At 42.5% G+C, this 19,111-nt stretch overlaps 1 protein-coding gene across 11 annotated transcripts; it reads left to right on the forward strand.

Annotated features, from left to right (window-relative positions):
* Positions 1–1,235: 1,235 nt before the first annotated feature.
* ZNF239 (zinc finger protein 239) lies at positions 1,236–18,050 on the forward strand. 11 transcript variants are annotated; one of them, XM_082610064.1, is made up of 6 exons: positions 1,236–1,314; positions 2,198–2,238; positions 7,305–7,489; positions 8,270–8,395; positions 12,844–12,977; positions 15,110–18,050. In XM_082610064.1, exon 6 carries the CDS (start codon positions 15,368–15,370, stop codon positions 16,586–16,588), a length of 1,221 nt encoding a protein of 406 aa, XP_082466190.1. In that variant the 5' UTR covers positions 1,236–1,314; positions 2,198–2,238; positions 7,305–7,489; positions 8,270–8,395; positions 12,844–12,977; positions 15,110–15,367; the 3' UTR covers positions 16,589–18,050. The 11 variants fall into 11 exon arrangements, with proteins under 11 accessions (XP_082466190.1, XP_082466191.1, XP_082466197.1 ...); XM_082610065.1 differs by lacking the exon at positions 7,305–7,489; XM_082610069.1 differs by lacking the exon at positions 2,198–2,238 and having other exon boundaries at positions 1,298–1,314.
* Positions 18,051–19,111: the final 1,061 nt, after the last annotated feature.

Here is a 19,111-nt window from a genome sequence, read left to right on the forward strand (position 1 = left end):
TCAGGGAAAGTATTCTGGAAAGACCTAGTGGCCCTGTGTCACTCAGTGAAGGGTGAATGGAAAAGCCACTGGGGAGAATTTTGGTGCCACTCCCTTAAAGGCATTAGCAACTAAAAGGGTCTCATTGAGCAAGGTTTCTATGTAAATCAGTGATACACAGTACTATCAAATTTTAAAAAGCAAACTGCAGGCCTGTATACACACGGCATGACCTTGTTTTTGTTTAAAAAGTGTATGTTTGTATAAATAGTTATGTCTGTGTACATTTAGGAAACAGTTCTGACTGCTGAGTGTCACGGGACTGATTCCCTCATCTCAGTCTTTGTTTCAATATTCCCTGCTTAAAATTGAAAGGCAACGACTTCCCTCGTGGCGCAGTGGTTAAGAATCCACCTGCCAATGCAGGGGACATGGGTTCGAGCCCTGGTCCAGGAAGATCCCACATGCTGTGGAGCAACTAAGCCCATGCGCCACAACTACTGAGCCCACGCTCTAGAGCCAGCAAGCCACAACTACTGAAGCCCGCGTGCCTAGAGCCCGTGCTCTGCAACAAGAGAAGCCACCGCAATGAGAAGCCCACGCACCAACGAAGAGTAGCCCCTGCTCACTGCAACTACAGAAAGCCCGCGGGCAGCAACGAAGACCCAACACAGCCAAAAAAAAATAAAAATAAAAAATAAAATTGCAAAGCATACCCCAACCTACACACCCCAGCACCATCACCCTCAATGCCCCGACTCAACTCCACTTTTTCCATAACATATATAACCTTATAACACACTATACCTTTTATCATAATTACGTATTGCTCTAGTGGGAAATGTCACTAGAATTTAACATCCACAGTGATTTTTTTTGCTTAAGTGTCTTGAACAGTTCTTGGAACATAGCAGGACCTCAAATAATGTCTGCCAAATGAACTTCAGAGGTGAGAAGGGGACACTCATTCCAGAATATTTTTTAAGGTAAAGTGAAATTACGGGTGATATTTTACGTTCTTTTCCCCCAGTAGCACTTTACCAAAACGAAACACACTTTAATGGGCATTCCTAATATAATTCTTACGCGTTTGCAATAAAAACCAGGAGAACAACCTGAAGTACCTAGCCGCAGGCCTCATAAACTGTGAAGAGCACTCCGCATTGGACGAAACCCTGCCCTTGGGCTCAGCGCCTCGCGAAGCCTCAGGGTCGACGCCGGAAGTGGGCGTGGCCCACCCGCTGCTTTCTGGGACCTGTAGTTCGGGGCTGTAGGCGATGGAGCGGGGCCGTATAGCGAATCCTGTGCTTCCAGGTGTCGGATTCCACGTGGGAGGTGAGAGCGGTATGGTCGCTCGCGCAATCCGCGCGGCCTGCAGAGAAGCGTCTGGCGGTCGAGTTGTGGGAGTGCCGCGGGGGAGGTGCTGGGCCGCCCGGAAGCCTGGCGGGCGGCCGTGGGAGGGCGCGCGTCCTGGCGGAGGTGCGAGCACGGGCCGCACGTGTGTTCGCTCGCCGCGACCGCCGCTGCGTTCCCCGGTCCTGGCCGCGGTCACCTGAGACCAGGCGGCCCTTAGCGCTAAGCCGGCCGCGGCTCCGAGAGGCCCTCCTCTCGCCTGCCTGAGCTCCGGCCTTGGCCGGCCTGGGAGCTTCGCAGTTGGCCACACCGGCCTTTTCCGCGCCGGTGACTGGCCTTATTCGAAGGAGGATTTCGGTGGACGTTAGGGGACCGAGAGGGGCTCCTGTGAGAGACCGAAGTTTCCGTCCCCACAGCCCTGTCCTCGCTGAAAAGAGATTGCGTCAGAGCCCCCGCACCCCAGAAACGAGTCAGGCCTTCAGGCGTCTCGGGCAGCCGAAATCTCTGCCGAGAGGCGACACATCCGACCGGAGAGCTCCTACTGCTCTAACCTAGAACGTTAGGGCAAAAATCGCAAAGCCTCGGGAAACGGGCACATCTTAGAGCTGCTGGGGCCAGTGGGATTTTCTTACCCTTATGGGTTTGCGGGGGAGGCTTGGCCTGTTTGGTCCAAAGCCTAGTGGAGAGAGGCGAGGGAGGTGCAGCTTGGAGAGAGACAGGAAAGGCACCCCAGGAGAGGGTGTGTGAAGGTAGCAGGAGCTGATTAACTTTTTTCCTACAGTCTTGCTGGACTGCTTAGTCTATGTCCTGCAAGGTGGACTTGATTTTCATGGTTTTTTCGCTTTCCCTAACTCTACTTTTTCAGGAATCTATCCTTCTTGAGAGGAGGAAATGACCAAGTTCCAGGTGAGTTGGGATTTCTCTTTTCTGAGAATGGAAATAACCTTTCTTTCTTGGGAAGGACATCAGCATTAATTGAGTGCGTATCTGGTGTCAGGTCCTGTCTTGGTTGTGTGGTTTTTTTATTTATTGTCCAACTTCAGCGTGAGACATACAGTATTTTAAAAATATGGGTGTAGGAACATTAAGATACTAAGAGCATATAGCTGTCAAATGATGTCACCAGAGTCTGCGCAGATAATCTGCTGACTCTAAATTCCACCTCAGTTTTCAGTGAACTACTCTGCTTCCATGAATTTGGCCCACTCCCCAGAGTACTGGGCTATGCTCTTTTATTGAAAGACTCCACACAGCATCTTTGTCTGGTCCTGTCTCTCAAAGCATGCCTTTTCCTGCCAGGCATTTCACGCACATTGAAAGTCATTCAGAGCTGTTACATGCTCAGTCCAGTGCTAAGTGGTCTCAGGAAAACAAATAGAATTATAAACTATGGTGCTTTTCTTCATGAGCAGGTGATGTATATGAAAAAAGGTACGCACATTACCAATAATCATTTATTAAACCTGAATGAGTTAAAGACATGAGAAAATTTGTTACATAACAACACCGTAATTACCATAGCACTCCCAGAAATGCTCCTCAACCAGGCTGTGCATCAGAATTATCTGTGGTGTTCTTTTAAGAATTAAAGGTTCCTAGGCACCATTCCCCTAGACCTACTAAAAGGAGAATTTCACTTTTTTATCCCTTTGACCTTTTGTACATCCAAAGATTTATTGCATTTATTGTGCAATACTTCTCTACATACTTGATATGAACATCACTAAGGTAGATAAGATGGGTTGCTCATCTTGTGTGCTCTGGTTGTTTTGTTCCCTTTACCAACATATCTACATGTTTAATTGGTACAGTAAACTGTTGAATTACTTTTAAAAAGTAGCACTTTTTTAAAAAACAATTTCTCATTTGTCTCCACAAAACCATTTCTAGAAAGTTACGTCAAGACTGACACTTAGTATTATAGAATGTTGGAAAAGGAAAGGGTCAGCCAGCCCCTTCTCTGCCTTGGTGCCATCCTCTTACAGAGGAGAGCCCTAATTCTCAGGGAGCTGAGGGGAAGCACCATTTCTCTTATTGCAGTGAGCAGCAAAGTGAGAAGTAAACCCCATGTTTTCTAACTCCATGCTGTTTCTTCTCTGTAACTAAACAGGTCATCACACCAGAAGTGATTTGAATAAAATATCAGGCTGGATTTTTTTTTATAGTTAGATGACATTATTTTTTTTTAATTGAAGTATAGTTGATTTACCATGTTTCAGGTGTACAGGCTGGATTTTAAGGAAAAAAAAAAATTAGTTCTTAACACCACCACCAGTAAGACCATCTTTTTGCTTGGCAAAAACAATCCTCACATCCATAGGAAGACAGCATGAGCTCTTATAAAAATTGGTTTGTTTAGAGGACAGTAAGCTGCTTCAAGGTACTGAAAGCATGACATCTCTGTGCCTTGAAAATAATTGAGAACGTCAGCCAAGATTGACCTAAGTAAGACCCTGTGCTCTTTTTATTTTCCTTCTCTTCTGTCTCTTCCCTAATGAAGATTATTCACAGTGATGAAGTTGGGGATTGCTAGTATAGTGAAATTTTGAGATTCTGGCATATGTTAATAATTTTTTGAATTTAAAGAAAGGACTTCATTCCACTAGTACTTATTGTTTTCTGTGTACCAGGAGTTGTCTTTGAGTCTGCTGAAAGGCAGGAGTCCCATTTAACCCCCCTCTCCCTCTGTGACCTTGGATAAGTCACTTCACAGTTATGAACCTTAGTTTTCTCATCTTTAAAATGAGAGTGCTGAGTTTGATGATCTCAAGTTTTCTCTTATTTCATTATTTAAATTGAATGTGAATTTATAAATATTTACCATTTAGATTTTGAGTCAGTTGTGCTAGTTGCTGAGGATTTGAAGATTAGTTGAGTGTTGCCCCTATCCCTGAGAATTTTATAGCCAATTTGGGAGACAAATTTAATAGCTATAGTAGAGGTATATGCAAGATACTGTGAGATCTTTGAGAAGGAGACATTTAACATATCCTTATGCTTCAGAAAGGAGGTTGTTGATTGTCCTGAAACTGAAATGGATGGGACGATGGGAGAAATATAAGTCAGGGCAGGAGCAACATGTAAAGGGCTCTTCTAGACTAGAGCATGACATTCGGATGACTACAGGTAATCCAGGGTGATGACAGCTCCTGCCCATCACTGCCTTCTGGATCACTGTTTCCTGCCCCTACGTAAATTGTTGGATCTAGCAGGGGTGGGCTCTGGAAAGGAAGTGCTAAGCTATGTGATACATGTAGTTTCGAGGAGTTTGACATTTACATTAGTACAGAAACTACTGTCCTGTAGCCTTATACTTTGGTTGGCCTTCAGGATACTGAGTCCATTCTCCCACAGGAAGCACAAGTTCCACCTTGGGGTGACTGAATAGTTCCACTGGTACCTGGGGAGATTATTCATTATTCAGATGCTTTCATTTCCAACTTTGTCTTGCTTTAGCAAGACCACTGTTTCCTCTTTTTCCTTTCCCCTGAAACACTGAGTCCTCTAATTTGGTCCACTGTCATACCATTTCTCATCTTGGAATTTTCAGCCTACTACAAAGTTGGTAGTCCATCAACATATCCTTTCTGTTTTCAGCATGGAATTCTCCCTACCACTTTATATGTGGGATCTTAAAAAATTAATAACTCTTGACTGTCCGATCCTTGGATTGAAACATGACAAAACTTGTATTTTGAAGATTTGGTAAAGAGTTATTGTGGCCTAGCTAAGAAATGAGGGCCTTTCCTAGAATAGTAGGAGCAGAGATAAGAAGAAGTAACATTCTGGAGGGAGATTTAGGAGACAGAATTGACAAGAAGTGGTTTGATTATGGTTAAGGTACGAAAGGAGTCTTAGACATCTCAGATGACAAGGTGGAAGATGGATTAAAAAATAGAAGAAAGATCATTGATGGACTTGAATCTCAGAAGGGAAGAAAGGATTCCATCTGGAATATGCAAGGAGAGGTTAGCCATGGACAGAAAGAAACCTTTTGTCTCTGAAAAGAAAAAGTCCAAAAGAGGAGTAGCTAATCTGACTGCTGATACTCCCCAGCCCTGTTTTCCTAACAGGTGTGTTTATGCCTCTAAGGCCAAAGCCTCTGCTGCTGCTGCTTCTTTGTCCCACCTTTGCACAGGGCCTTGCAGCCTTCTCTAGTCCAACCTCATCCCTCTTCCTCAGACACAGTGGAGACTGTGACCTTTAGAGGAGAGCTTGGGAAGAAACAGCTGCTTCTCCTTTGGTGACTAGTGGGGTGGTCACTCCTGCCGGGGGACCTGGTTGTCCTCAGTTTCCTGAGGAGGGTGTGGGTGGTGCCCCTTCAGGCTGAGGCCTGTGGTGTCAGCACTTCTGAAGGTTACTGGGTACTCCCCTGGCCCCAAGTTGAACCGCTGCTTTGGGCTTCACTGGCTCTCAGTTGTTTTGTGTATATTCCATCCTCTGCTTTTCAGAGTGTGGCCTGCAGACTGGTGCCAGCCAACAAACTGCTTGTTACCAGTCTATAAAGATATAAGGACAGGGCTTCCCTCGTGGTGCAGTGGTTGAGAGTCCGCCTGCCGATGCAGGGGACATGGGTTCGTGCCCCAGTCCGGGAAGATCCCACATGCTGCGGAGCCTGCACGTCTGGAGCCTGTGCTCCGCAACGGGAGAGGCCACAACAGTGAGAGGCCTGCGTACCGCAAAAAAAAAAAAAAAAAAAAAAAAAAGATACAAGGACAGAAATTGAGAGGTTTTTTTAATTTTATATCTGTTGAATCTAATTTTAAAAATTGGCATTGGTATTTTATATGTCTGCATTCTTATTTTCTAGTAACTTTTTTTAAATTGTATTTTAAAAAATACGTCTGTGACGTTAGAAAAATCTTAAAAGAAACTGGTCCTTCACCAGAGGTAGTTCAAGAAGTGTTGCTCCATCAATAGAACCTTGAAGGGAACCAGACTCACTGTGAGGTTAACTAAATAAGTACTTGGACTCTTTTTACATACCAGGCCCTGCTTGAGCCCTTGGGGATGCAGCCATGAACAAATCAGGCAGCCTCTGTTCTTGGGGAACTTAATAGGGAGAGACAGACTGTAAATAAGAAAGAAAATGTATAGATTAGAAAATGAGATAAGGCATAAGTATAAAGATAATAAAACAGGGAGAAGTGATTGTTACTGGACGCTCCCATGGATTAGTCAGTCATGGAAGTGCTTCTCTGAGGTGGCAGCAGTTCGACTGATATCTGAATGATGTAGAGAAAGAACATTCTGTGCAGAGGGGATAGCCACTGCAAAGGCCATAAGTGGGATGAGTTTGATGTGGTCACAGGGGCCAGGTGACTTGTGAGGGAGGAAGGACTCAGGCTGAGATTGGAGAATTGACAGGACCCCAGTCTGCAAGGCCTTGCAGGCCAAGATGAAGAGCCTGGATTTTACTCGGTGTCCATGGAAACGCCTTTGGGGAGTTTCATGCCTTGAGTGGTATGTGTTTTGAAAGATCACCCAGGCTGCTGTGTGGAAAATCCGTCACGTGGGGGAGCAAGAGATACAAATTTAGGAGGTTAGTGCAGGTGGAGAGTTAATGAAGGCTGGGACTTGTAATGATAACAGTGCAAGGTGAAAAATGGGTAGCTTCAGATATGTTTTAGAGGCAGAGTTGAGAGGACTTGGTGATGGATAAAATATGCGGAAGTGAGAAGAGAATCAAAATGACTTCCAGGATTTTGGCTTGAGCCATTGGGTGCGTCGTGTGGCTCTTTACTAAAATGGGGACAGCAAGGGAAGACCAGATACTGATGGAGATTGTTGGGAGCAAGAATTCTGTTTGGAGCTTGGTGAGTCTTAAGTGCCTTTTAGCCATCCAAGTGTAGATGTAGGTGAGAAATTGGAGCCTGGAGTTGAGGAGAAAGGTTAGGGCTAGAGATACATGGGAATACCTAAGGAGAATATTTTTTGGTTGTGTGTAAATGTGCTATTTTTATTTCTTCCAGGAATGGTCAACTACTTAGTTTAGAAGAAGAAAGGACATATGATTTATATGACTAGGGAAAAAATTGAGATCAGAAGTGTACTTTGGCTGAGAGGAAAAAAGAGGAAGGATCAAAGGATGGTGATCTTGATAAAGCAGATGTCATGGAGGAGGAAGAGGAGAAAAAAATAGGAAGATGTTTTTAAGGTGTGAATTTTGAGATATTTCAAAGGAACAGTGGTCCAAATAGTGAAATGGCCCTAATTATGATTGTTGAGGCAGAGGTCATTGGCATTAAAGAGATTAAGAAGGACTTCCCTGGTGGTGGCGTGGTTAAGAATCCGCCTGCCAGTGCAGGGGACATGGGTTTGAGCCCTGGTCCGGGAAGATCCCACATGCCGCGGAGAAACGAAGCCCGTGCTCCACAACTACTGAGCCTGCGCGCCACAACTACTGAAGCCCGCGTGCCTAGAGCCCATGCTCTGCAACAAGAGAAGCCACTGCAATGAGAAGCCCGCACACTGCAACGAAGAGTAGCCCCTGCTTGCTGCAACTAGAGAAAGCCTGCCTGCAGCAACGAAGACCCAACGCAGCCAAAAAAAAAGAGAGAGAGAGATTAAGAAATGTGAGGTTAGCATGTTGGGTAATTTGTTCTCATGAGTGTTGAGGTTGTCAGGATAACAGTAGGAATGGGGCGGAAAGGACAACTCAGCAGTGACCATGAGGTGACACTGATAAGGAGAGATTCAGTAGTTGGATAGCTTGAGCTTGGGTGAGTTGTGGGCAGGAGGGGAAGTATTGGGAAGGAAGTAGCAAAGGAGATGAGAATGGAAAGGTTTTCCATCCAAACTTGGATCACCCCGATCCTTGAACTGCACACTTCCTCTGTACCCTTCTCCCCTCTTCCAGTGCTCCCAACCTCACCTTCCTTCTGGGGCATTTGTGCAGATGGTTGTCAGTTGAGGAGGAATGTGCTTAATCTTTTAGGAACCAGTAACCTTCAAGGATGTCTCTGTGGATTTCACCGAGGAGGAGTGGGGTTGCTGGACCCTGCTCAGAGGAAGCTGCACGTAGCTGTGATCCTGGAAAACGACAGTCACTTGGTCTCAGTGGGTAAGAACGTGAACCTGGACACCAGTGCACTGGAGTCTCTGTTTCTTCAATTTTAAATATCATTTGGGCTTGGGCCCCGGGAGCTGTAGTTCAGGAATTCGTTTCCTAATTTCTTTTTGGGTGAAAAGGATGTTTCTGATTATTCGAAGCAGCTAAAGAACTTTACTTGGTAAGAATTGGAGAATGGTAACCTTACTGAGTTGTCCAAGAAACCATACCTGGTCCATCACTTACAAGCCAGAGTTTGGGACTGAATTTTTTTTTTTCCCCCCACACAGTCACCCAATCCCTGTGTGTTTCTCAGATGTGCTCTCTCAGTTGGAGCAAGTTGAAGATCATTATATAATGGAGAATTCTCTATGCCCTTTACCTTTAGTTCCTGGTGTAAAGCCTCTAAACTCCCCACCTGGCTTTCAAGGCCCTTCATGCCCTACTTTTACCTATAGAGCATTATTCTCTGCTGCCCCAATGTCACCCTCCTTTCCAGCTAAGCCTGTTTCCCGGAGGTCCTTTATGCTTCCTTGTTCTGGGACCTTTGATTACCATGCTCTGGTTTCTGGTTACTTTTGTCCATTAAAATTTTATTTGAACTCCATTACCTGTGTGAAATCTTTGACCACCCCTCCCTTTCAACCTCCTTCTTTTCTCAGAACTTTCAATTTATATCTCACACAGGCTCAGACCTGTTACATATTATTTTATATGGTTTTATTTTAACCATTGGATCTGCAAGTCTGATTTATTTTCTTGTTCCCAGCCAGGTTTCTGGAGGGAAAGCAATGTATCTAATACTTCCACTGCTATATGTACATAGTCAAGATTTTAAAATTGACTGCTGTAGAGTTTAGCAGCAAAGAAATATGTCTTACAGTCTTGTAAAAGAGACATTATGGTAAACACAGTAAGTTACTATAAATAAATTCAGTAAGTCCTATGAAGGACAGAGAATTGTGCTCTGAGAGAATGAAGGCATGGGATGGGACAAGGGTGAAGTATCTATTGTTGAGAGTTTCAAGGAAAGCTTCTGAAGTGATATTTAAACTGAGTTCCAAAGGATTAATGGGCATTAAACAGGTGACTGGGTAGGGGAAGAATATTCCAGGCAAGAGAATAGTGCGAGGGAAGACCCGAAGACCTAAAAGAAGGAGTGTGGCTAGAATACAGGGAGCATCTGGGAAGAATAGAGTGGGGCCTTGGCTCATTCATGGCATTAAAGGCATGGGTAAAAAATGTGAATTTGTGTTGAGTTCAGTGAGAAGCCATTAGAACAATGAAATGGTATGAACTGATTTACCCAGGATCACTGGGACTGCTTTATAGACTGGTTTGCAGAGAGGCAAAAGTGAGGTAGGATCTATGCTTACAGTTTCAAGCTCTGCTCTAGGTTTTCCTTTTTCTTTGATATAAAATTGAACATAGTTATCCAACTTTTTTTTATGCAAGTAAGATATAAAAATCACAAAATTCAAAGAACACAGATGAAGATGATGAAGTAAAATCACTAATAATAGCTTGTGTATCTGTTTTTTCTGTGTTCTCCATGTATGCATTTTACAAATACTTGTTAAAATTTTATGAGGTTATACTGTATGTATTTTTCAACTGGGTGTTTTACATCATATGTCTTAGAGGTCTTTGTTACGTCATATTAACTCCCTTTAAAAGGACCCCTTTTCTCATTACGTCAGCATTTTCTTCTACTATTACATACTCATTCTTGATAATATTTAAATATTTTAAAAAACAGTTATCACAAGATTTCACTACTGCTTATAAAACCTACCATTAATACAGTTCCTTCTCCACTGATTTTCATAGACCTGTCATTTCTGCAGCCGTTCCCAAGTATTGTACAGCAAGGATGTTGAAGCAGTGTCCTTTGACCATTTAATAACTTCAGCCCACCTCCTGATTTAACTGCTCCAAACTGCACAGCTTTTCTCGGTGTTATTTTTTTCCATTTTCTTTTTGCCACTACTTTTAAACTTTGCAAACTGTGCACAAAAAGTAATACATTCACCTAGGTAAAACAAATCCTATTGAAAGGCTTATAATACAAACCAGTCTCCCTGCTCTGCCGCTCTTCATGCCACAGAGTGGCTTCTCAAAGCACTCAGTTTGAATCCTTTCACTTGTTCCTTATGGTGTTTGCCTTCATATTTACAAATATGCTCATGCAGTTACTTATTTTCCTTTTTTTAAAGAATAAATGCACTCACATGGTTAAGAAAAGAAGCATTAAAATATGCACAATGTTACTTGCAGTTATGCCTAAAAAAGCCGGGAAAAAATGTACACTGAGGATTTTGGACAAGCTGGAGAAGGGCAGACAACAAATTATACATGAGTAGCAAAGAAAAGATTTGCAAATGTACTAAATGCTGTGGGGTTTTTTTTTGTAAATGTTTTTAAATGATTAAAGTTATACTATAAAAATAAAAACAAATGAAAAGGTGCACAGTGAAAACTTTCTTTCATGTCCCTGAGTCCACTCTACCCAGGTTCTGGTCATTTGCTGTCACAAACTGTCTGCAGTGACTAAATCTTGAGCAAGTATCACTTCACAACTGTGCCAGGAAATCTGAAGAAAGCAACCCCCAAGCTGGACTGCTGAGTGCATGCATTTGTGATTTTGATACATAATTGTTAACATGTTCTTCGGGGGGGGGGTGATACCAATTTACACTTACAAGCTGTGTCACCATGCTTTGGGTTTTTTCCAGTGTTAACAGGTAGAAAATGGCACCTCATTATAGTTTTAATTTGAATTTATTATATTATGGTATACTGCAATTTTTTTCAGTTTATCGATATTTGATATTTTATATTGACTTCTTTACGTCTTAGATGAGGATTTAGCTCTTTTACATTATTTCTCCCAACATGCCCATTTTTCCAAGAATTTGTCAGTCGCATCAGTGATTAATGCTTAGTTGCTTTGACTTCATAATTCTTGTTCCTGCAGAGTCAAATAGTATACTATGATTACAGCTCCTTCTTTTGTTTGTTTTTTCCCTTTCCTAAAACTAATACTTGCTTTTTAAAATATATTTTATTTGGGGTTTTTTCCTTTCCATTCTGTTTTACAGAGTTTTGGTTGATTTGGTTAATTATTGTTTTCTTTTATATATCAACGATTGATTCAGCTTGTCTGTTTTCTTGTCTTCTTTGCTCACTGCTATTTATTGTATATCATCTTATTCTTAAAGTAATTAAAAAATTTTTTGCTACAGTACATTGCTGAATAATTGTTTCAGTAATTGTTTAAATACTTTCTTATCTGACAAAGTGTCTATTCCTCCCACTGAAATGTTTGATTGGCTGGGTATAGAATGGAATGCTAATTTCACAATCACTTTACCTCCAAAATTAGAAGATATTGCTCAGTTGACTTCAGGTATACAATATTGCTGTTTAGTAGTTCATTGTCAATATAATTCTCATTTATATTTGCACATAACCTGGCTTTTCTGTCTGGATGCTTTTAGCATTTTCTGGGTTTGTTTGGGTTTTTTTTCCTTGACGTCCTGAGGTTTCACATTTAGTGACCTCTGAATCTTGAATTCTAGGAAACATCTTTTTCCTGTTAGTTCTTTGATCATTTCTTTCCCTTCATTCTACCTCCACTATATTCATCGAACTCCTACAAGATGGACTTTTATCTTTGCATCTGTCTACCCTTTACTCTTCATTCCAGGAGTACCCCTCAATCTTCCACCTTAGCCGCATGTTCGTTTTGCTCTTCAGCCCATCTAGATTGCAGGCCTTAGAATCAAGACTGCCTGACACCTGGTAGCTATGACACAAGTTACTTGATCATTTCAACCTTGGTTTCTTCTGGTGTAGAATGGGTGTCCTAATAGTTTCTCTCACATAAGATCATGCAGCCAGTGTCTGAGTGCTTCAAATGAGCATAGTAGATCTTAAATATTATGATTATCATCTTTTTCAATCCTTTCATTAATTTAGAAGAATTCTAATTATTCTTCATAGCAGCGTGTTTATATTTTATTATTAGATTGTCCTGTTTTTTTGTGTGTTTTTGGGGGTTTTTTTTTTTTTTGCGGTACATGGGCCTCTCACTGTTGTGGCCTCTCCCGTTGCGGAGCACAGGCTCCGGACGCGCAGGCTCAGCAGCCATGGCCCACGGGCCCAGCCACTCTGCAGCACGTGGGATCTTCCCAGACCGGGGCACGAACCCATGTCCCCTGCATCGGCAGGCGGACTCTCAACCACTGCGCCACCAGGGAAGCCTGATTGTCCCGTTTTTTTTAGATGTGATATCCCCTCAGATTTCTCTGGGATTTTAATTATGAACCTTTTAAATTCTATTTCCTCTGTTTACTGTTTCTTGAGTTTGTGTCTCTCTTTATTGATGTTAGTTTTCTACTTTTTCTTTGTCTCCTTATGTTTTCTCAATTGTCTCTCTTTCCCCGCCCCCCCAAAAGTCTTATGTTCACAGTATGATACTGGAGTGTACATCCTCAGCTGATGCTCAACCCTTTTTGGTGCCTGTGTGTTCTACTTACAGGGGACACCTCTGCTGACTGGGCTTGGAATGGATCTAATAAGAATCCAGATGGTGAGTGATGTTTTTTTTGAGGTTACCTCTTCAGGCCAGGAAGTTATCTGGGACATGCCCTGCTTCAGTCTCCAGCTCTGGGGTGTCCTGCTTGTCAGAAATTCCACTTCACAGGTTTTCTTGAGGCTTTATCCTGGGTACATGTGGAGTCAGTTGCTTCTTTTTGTACCTCAATCCTGTCATTGTACAGGTTTGGCATTACCTCAGCTTCTGCTTCCCTCTTCAGCCCAAATAATACTACTAGGAGTCCTTCTTTGGCAGACAATTTATTTTGTTTTTGAAGCTTTATATGAGGCCGCTACCCTTAGCCTCCCAGTATTTCATTTTTTTGTGGGGAAGAGGGTCGTTCGGAGAGTGGTGCTGCAGCAACTAGTTGAGCCATTAGAAATGCTTAACATGATTTGATAAACCTCTTTCCAGAATAAACCTCTCTTACTTCATAATTGTTGATTCTGAGCTTGGAATTTCTAGGACTTCTTGAGAATTTCTCCTACTTCTTTAGGAGGCTTTTTCTGTACATAATTTGAGCTGTGCATTTGTTTTTTTTTTCCTACTTTCTCCATTAGACCTCATCCATCTGCTCTTTATCACTAGGAGTTCCCCAGCATTCTAGTGATGACAACCTTTCTTTTTTTTCCAAAACTTTTGTGTTTTTGTTTTTGTTTTTTTGTCATTTCAGTGTAATATGAGGATCTTCATGCTAATTGTTTTGACTAACATACATACCACAGATCTTCCTTGACTTACAATGGGGTTACATTCCCATAATCCTATTGTAAATTGCAAATAGTGTTAAGTCAAAAATGCATTTAATACACCTAATCTACCGAACACCATAGCTTAGCCTAACCTACCTTAATCATGCTCAGAACACTTAAATTAGCCTACGGTTGGGCAAAATCATCTAACACAAAGCCTATTTTATAATAGTGTTGAATATCTCCTGAAGTTTATTGCATACTATACTGAAAATGAAAAACAGAATGGTTCTAGGCATATTGCTTGGAGCTGTGGCTGCTGCCATTGCCCAGCATCATGAGAGAGTATTGTCCAGCATATTGCTAGCCCAGGAAAAGATCAAAATTCAAAGTACTGTTTCTACTAAATGCACATCGCTTTCACACCACCATAAAGTCGAAAAATCATTAAGCCATCGTAAGTCAGGGACCGTCTACAGTAAGTCTAAAATCTGTATTCCTAGCACAGTTCTCTCCCAGGAGTTCCAGACCCATGTATCTGAGTTTGTTATCTGTCACCCTTCCCCACTCCAGCCTTGGAGATTGATTCCCTATGTTATGGTATAGTACCCCCATACCTAAGTCACTCAAGGAACTTGAGGATCATGCTTGGTGCCTCCTTTCCCTTTTGAGTTTAGTCAGTCATGTGATTTAGAATGAATCTCTCCCTTTCTCTCCATAACTATCCTCCTTATCACTTTTCTTCTGATTCACTACAGCAGCTCTCTCTGCCTTAAAGTCTTGCTCATTTCTGATGGTGTTTATAGTCAAAGTATTTTCATTCCCAGCTGTAATCCCTTAATAGCTTTACATCTCAGAGGGGATCTCTGAGTACACACCAAGCCCTTTGAACATGTCATATTTTCTCTCCACATTTCACTTTTTTTTTTTTCCCTTACATTTGCTCCCAGAAATCTTCCCCAAGGTTTGAGCTGCATGCCCCTACTCTGTGCTCCCATGACTGGCTGCGCATGCATCTGTAGTAGCACTTACATGGTATTATTGTTGACCTATTTGTCCTTCTTCCCAGTAGACTCTTAGTGTGTCAAGCAAAAGGATTTCTATTTTCTTCTTTGTATCCCCAGCACCTATTAGATTATGAATTAAATGCAAATTTAATTAAAATAAAATGAAGTAAAGTGAAATGAAATGTGGCAAGGATGTGGGATCCATAGCCTTCTGCAGGGCTGGGATATGAATACTTTTATTGGCTTTACTTAAAAGCAGAGACAAGATTTCTGTCTTGTGTACCCAAGCCCTCTCCCTTCCTGACATTAACCCAAAGGACATGACTATAAGGACAAGACTGAACTTTTTGCTGGTTACCTTAGGCACTGCAGTTGTGAAATCTTGAAATCTACCCTTTGTTATCATTGAATTCTCTTTGTTCCCTAGGAGACTTGAATGAAAATTCTGTGGAGAATCAACAGAAAGGAGTTAGGTTATCTCTTACCTGAATAGCTTTCCTCCTGGCAAATTTTGGAAGAGATGGCCAGTACAAAAACTGGGAGTCAGGATTAAATTGTGAATCTTCAGTGTACAGGAACCCTGAACTAGATCGTCCCCCTTGTCAAAAGTGGGGAGAAGCATCTTCTCATATTTCCAAAAACAAAAGCAGTTTGGTGACCCTTCAGAGTGATGATTTAAAAAAACATGGAAAGTGAAGAATATTTGTCTTTGAAAATCCCAAGCCAAATGGCCACACAGGACTCCTCAGTGACGTTCTGTAAGAATGAGCCCCAAGATCCTCAGGAAAGCAAAAGTCTGTTTGTAACTGAAGAAAGCACTGAGAGGGAAATCTCAGAGGGCAAAAGTCCTCCCATCGACCATTGTTCAGAGAACCTTCAAAATAAAATTGTGTCTGATGTAAAAGAAGTGGTCTCGCCCTCATTCACAGGTGAGACAATATGCCAGATTGGCCAGTCGAAAGAATCCTTGGATCCCTTTGACTGTAAACACAAGGACATTTGTGGTTGGAAATCATGGGTGATCAGTCGTAGTCACCAGAGAGCTCATACAGAGGAGAAGCCCTGTACCCATTATGACTGTGGGAAAATACGTACCACCAGCCCAGGTGGTCACCCAGGTGAGAAAATCCACACTGCTGAGAAACTTTACAGATGTAGTCAGTGCGGTAGGGACTTCAGTGAGCGCTCAGAGCTAGTCCTTCATCAGAGGGACCACACAGAAGAAAAGCCCTACAGATGTGATCAGTGCGGGAAGGGCTTCACGAGAAGCTCAAGTCTCCTCATCCACCGCGAAGTCCATGCAGATGAGAAGCCTTATAAGTGCGACAAGTGTGGGAAGGGCTTCACGAGGAGTTCAAGTCTGCTCATTCATCACTCAGTCCACACAGGCGAGAAGCCTTACAAATGTGACAAGTGCGGGAAGGGCTTTACTCAGAGCTCCAAACTGCACATCCACCAGCGAGTGCACACTGGAGAGAAGCCCTATGAGTGCGGGGAGTGTGGTATGAGCTTCAGTCAGCGCTCCAACCTGCACATCCACCAGCGCATCCATACAGGGGAGAGGCCCTACAAGTGTGGAGAGTGTGGGAAGGGCTTCAGTCAGAGTTCAAACCTTCACATCCACCGGTGCTCACACACGGGGGAGAAGCCTTACCAGTGCTATGAGTGCGGGAAGGGCTTCAGCCAGAGCTCAGACCTCCGCATCCACCTCAGAGTCCACACTGGGGAGAAGCCCTATCACTGCGGCAAGTGCGGGAAGGGATTCAGCCAGAGTTCCAAACTCCTCATCCACCAGAGAGTCCACACTGGAGAGAAGCCCTACGAGTGCAGCAAGTGTGGGAAGGGCTTCAGCCAGAGCTCCAACCTCCACATCCACCAGCGGGTCCACAGGAAAGATCCCCATTAAATGAGGTCTTCAATCGCATGCTTGTACTCTAAAGACTTAAATATTTTTAACATCACTCTTACTTTTATATTCTCAGGATATAGTAAGAGTTATTCAGATAAGTTCCCTCACTGGAAAATCATTCATTTAAAGTATTTAACTACCAAGCACTTTGTTATGCTACACAGTGAATTGATTGCCCTTGTTCCTCAGATGGGTAGAGTGAAAACGTCTGTACTTTGCTCTTCAGCCAGTGTTACTAGAACTACATATCCTTCCCAGCATTTTTAAGTGCAAGAACCTCATATTTGTCCAAGCAGAACATGTTTCCTTTGTTCACATTCTCTGAGAAATTGGAACTTTGGCTTCTCTTCAAATCACGTGCCTTGTGTTTTCCTATTTCCTTCCAGCCCTGAGTAGCCCTCTCTAAATTCTGGTTATACAATATGTTAGTTTTAGGTTGAGGGGGTGGTTGGAGATATAATGGGCATGGAAATCTGTTATTGCGCACACGTACTACAGCCTGTGGCCTCACAAGAACATGGAGAAGAGCTACTCGTGCAGTACACCCCACACACTACAGGATGTGAGACCCCTCCCCTTCCTCCCCACAAGGCAACTGCTCAAGAATGTAAGTAGTTCTTTTTCCTGGGTGCAGCTAGTCTGTTGGGGTGCTTCCAGGTCTTGCCACCTCAGATGACACCCCCACCAAATTAAAGCCAAGTAGGGTACCTACACCATGTTGAAACATGTTAAATGAAGTTGAAATATATTTAAATGTATTTAATTTGTCTCTGAACACTGAACCTCTCTTATTTCCTTAAATTTCTTCACCACCCATGTTCTGAACCAAACAAAGGAGTCAGGAGAGAGAGTTCTGATATTTTTCTCTTCAGACTTAACTCGTTTTAATATTTGATATACCCCCAAAAAGTCATTTGTTTTTGCAGCATTGTTACTGAACCAGACTTGGGTCTGCTTGTCCATGCACAATAAAGCCAATCTACTGACACTGGGTTGTGAAGGAAGTGCACCATTTATTGCAGGGCACCAAACAAGGGGTCCAAGCAGCTAGTGCTCAAAAGGCCTAAACTCCCTGATGGCTTTCAGGGAAAGATTTTAAAAGACAGGGTGAGGAAGGGGGGACTGTGGGGTGCATGATCAGCTCGTGGACATTCTTCTGATGGATTGGTGGTTAGTTAATCGAGAGTCAACATGGTCAACCTTCTGTTTCCATCCTGTCTGGGGTCTAATTGCTTGTGGGCAGCATACAGTTAACTTCTTCCACCTGGTGGCAGATTCAGTATCTGCAAAACAGCTCAAAGGACATTGCTCAGAATATTATTTATAGCCCTTCAGGAGGAACTATAGGTCCTTGACTTTATTTAATGGCTCAACTATTGTTATTTTGTCTTGCTTGACTGTTTTCCTTTCTTTCTGCATTTTCTCACTTCTCTGATTAAATTTACTCTTTGGAACTTTGGGAAGGCTTGGAGAGTATGTTTGTGATGACCAGGCTTAAAATATGCACATATAATTCACTTGGGGTGTGGAGCTAGGACACCGCAAAGGGTTAAGCTAAAACAAGAAGTTAAAACAAGAAGCTTGTGCAACAGTTGAGAGAAACATGAATGGAAATACATAACTAGAGTGGAAGTTACTATAAAATGAACTCCTAATTGCAGCCCTGATTTTCTAAACAATGACTGATGATTCCCCAAGCAGTGCTCAGGAGGCTGCCCAGTCAACTATATTTCAATTATCCACCAATGACTAATATCCATACATGAAAAATGGTGGGGGGGATATGGATGCAATATTTATTACCTTGAGAAGGTGGGGTTGTAACTAGTATATCCTGATCAAAGGTAACCTGAAGCAGTTAACTGGACATAGATAACAGGGAAGTGACATGTTAACTTAGGGGAAACGTAGTTAATCTCAAAGAGGGAATGGAGGAGGGCCACAGATTGAGACTTGCCTTCCTTCAAGAAATAGTCGCAATATTTAACTCCAACTCAGAGCAGCCCACATGGAATGGTTAGGGTGGTGACCCAGCATCTGCCCCTCGGCATTGTGTAATACACTCACTTGTTTGGATACCGTAAGATGGCATCACAAGTGATGTGATTCTGCTTCAGTGACCTCTAGAATGATGAATACCTCCCAGTTTCTCCTGCCCTCATAAGATTATATCTGAGCATGTGTTCTGGATTTGACTTGTTTATCATATATGTCTTCTAATTGATGTATATAATCTATCTGGGACTTGGAGTCAAATAAGATCACAAGAATCCATGTGCACTGAGACCAGAGGGTAGATTTGAAGTCCAAGTTTCAAATGTGTATAAATTAGCCTGTTTTTCCAAGTCTCCTTTTATACATACCTTAAGTTATCAATGTTTTTAATTATGGTTAGCTTTTACTGTTCTCTTTTAAGCATTACCTTCCTTAATACAACTGAAATGTGATCAGAGTCCTTGGGAAGCATTTCACTGATTGTATGTAGTAAGGAAGTCTGGGGGAAAAAATTAGTTAGAAAAA

This window comes from Mesoplodon mirus (assembly GCF_964341445.2).
Source record: "Mesoplodon mirus genome assembly, chromosome: 2".
Taxonomy (NCBI): domain Eukaryota; kingdom Metazoa; phylum Chordata; class Mammalia; order Artiodactyla; family Ziphiidae; genus Mesoplodon; species Mesoplodon mirus.

Coding starts and splice junctions, on each gene's coding strand:
- ZNF239 (XM_082610064.1), top strand. CDS start 15,368: ATGGAAAGTGAAGAATATTTGTCTTTGAAAATCCCAAGCCAAATGGCC.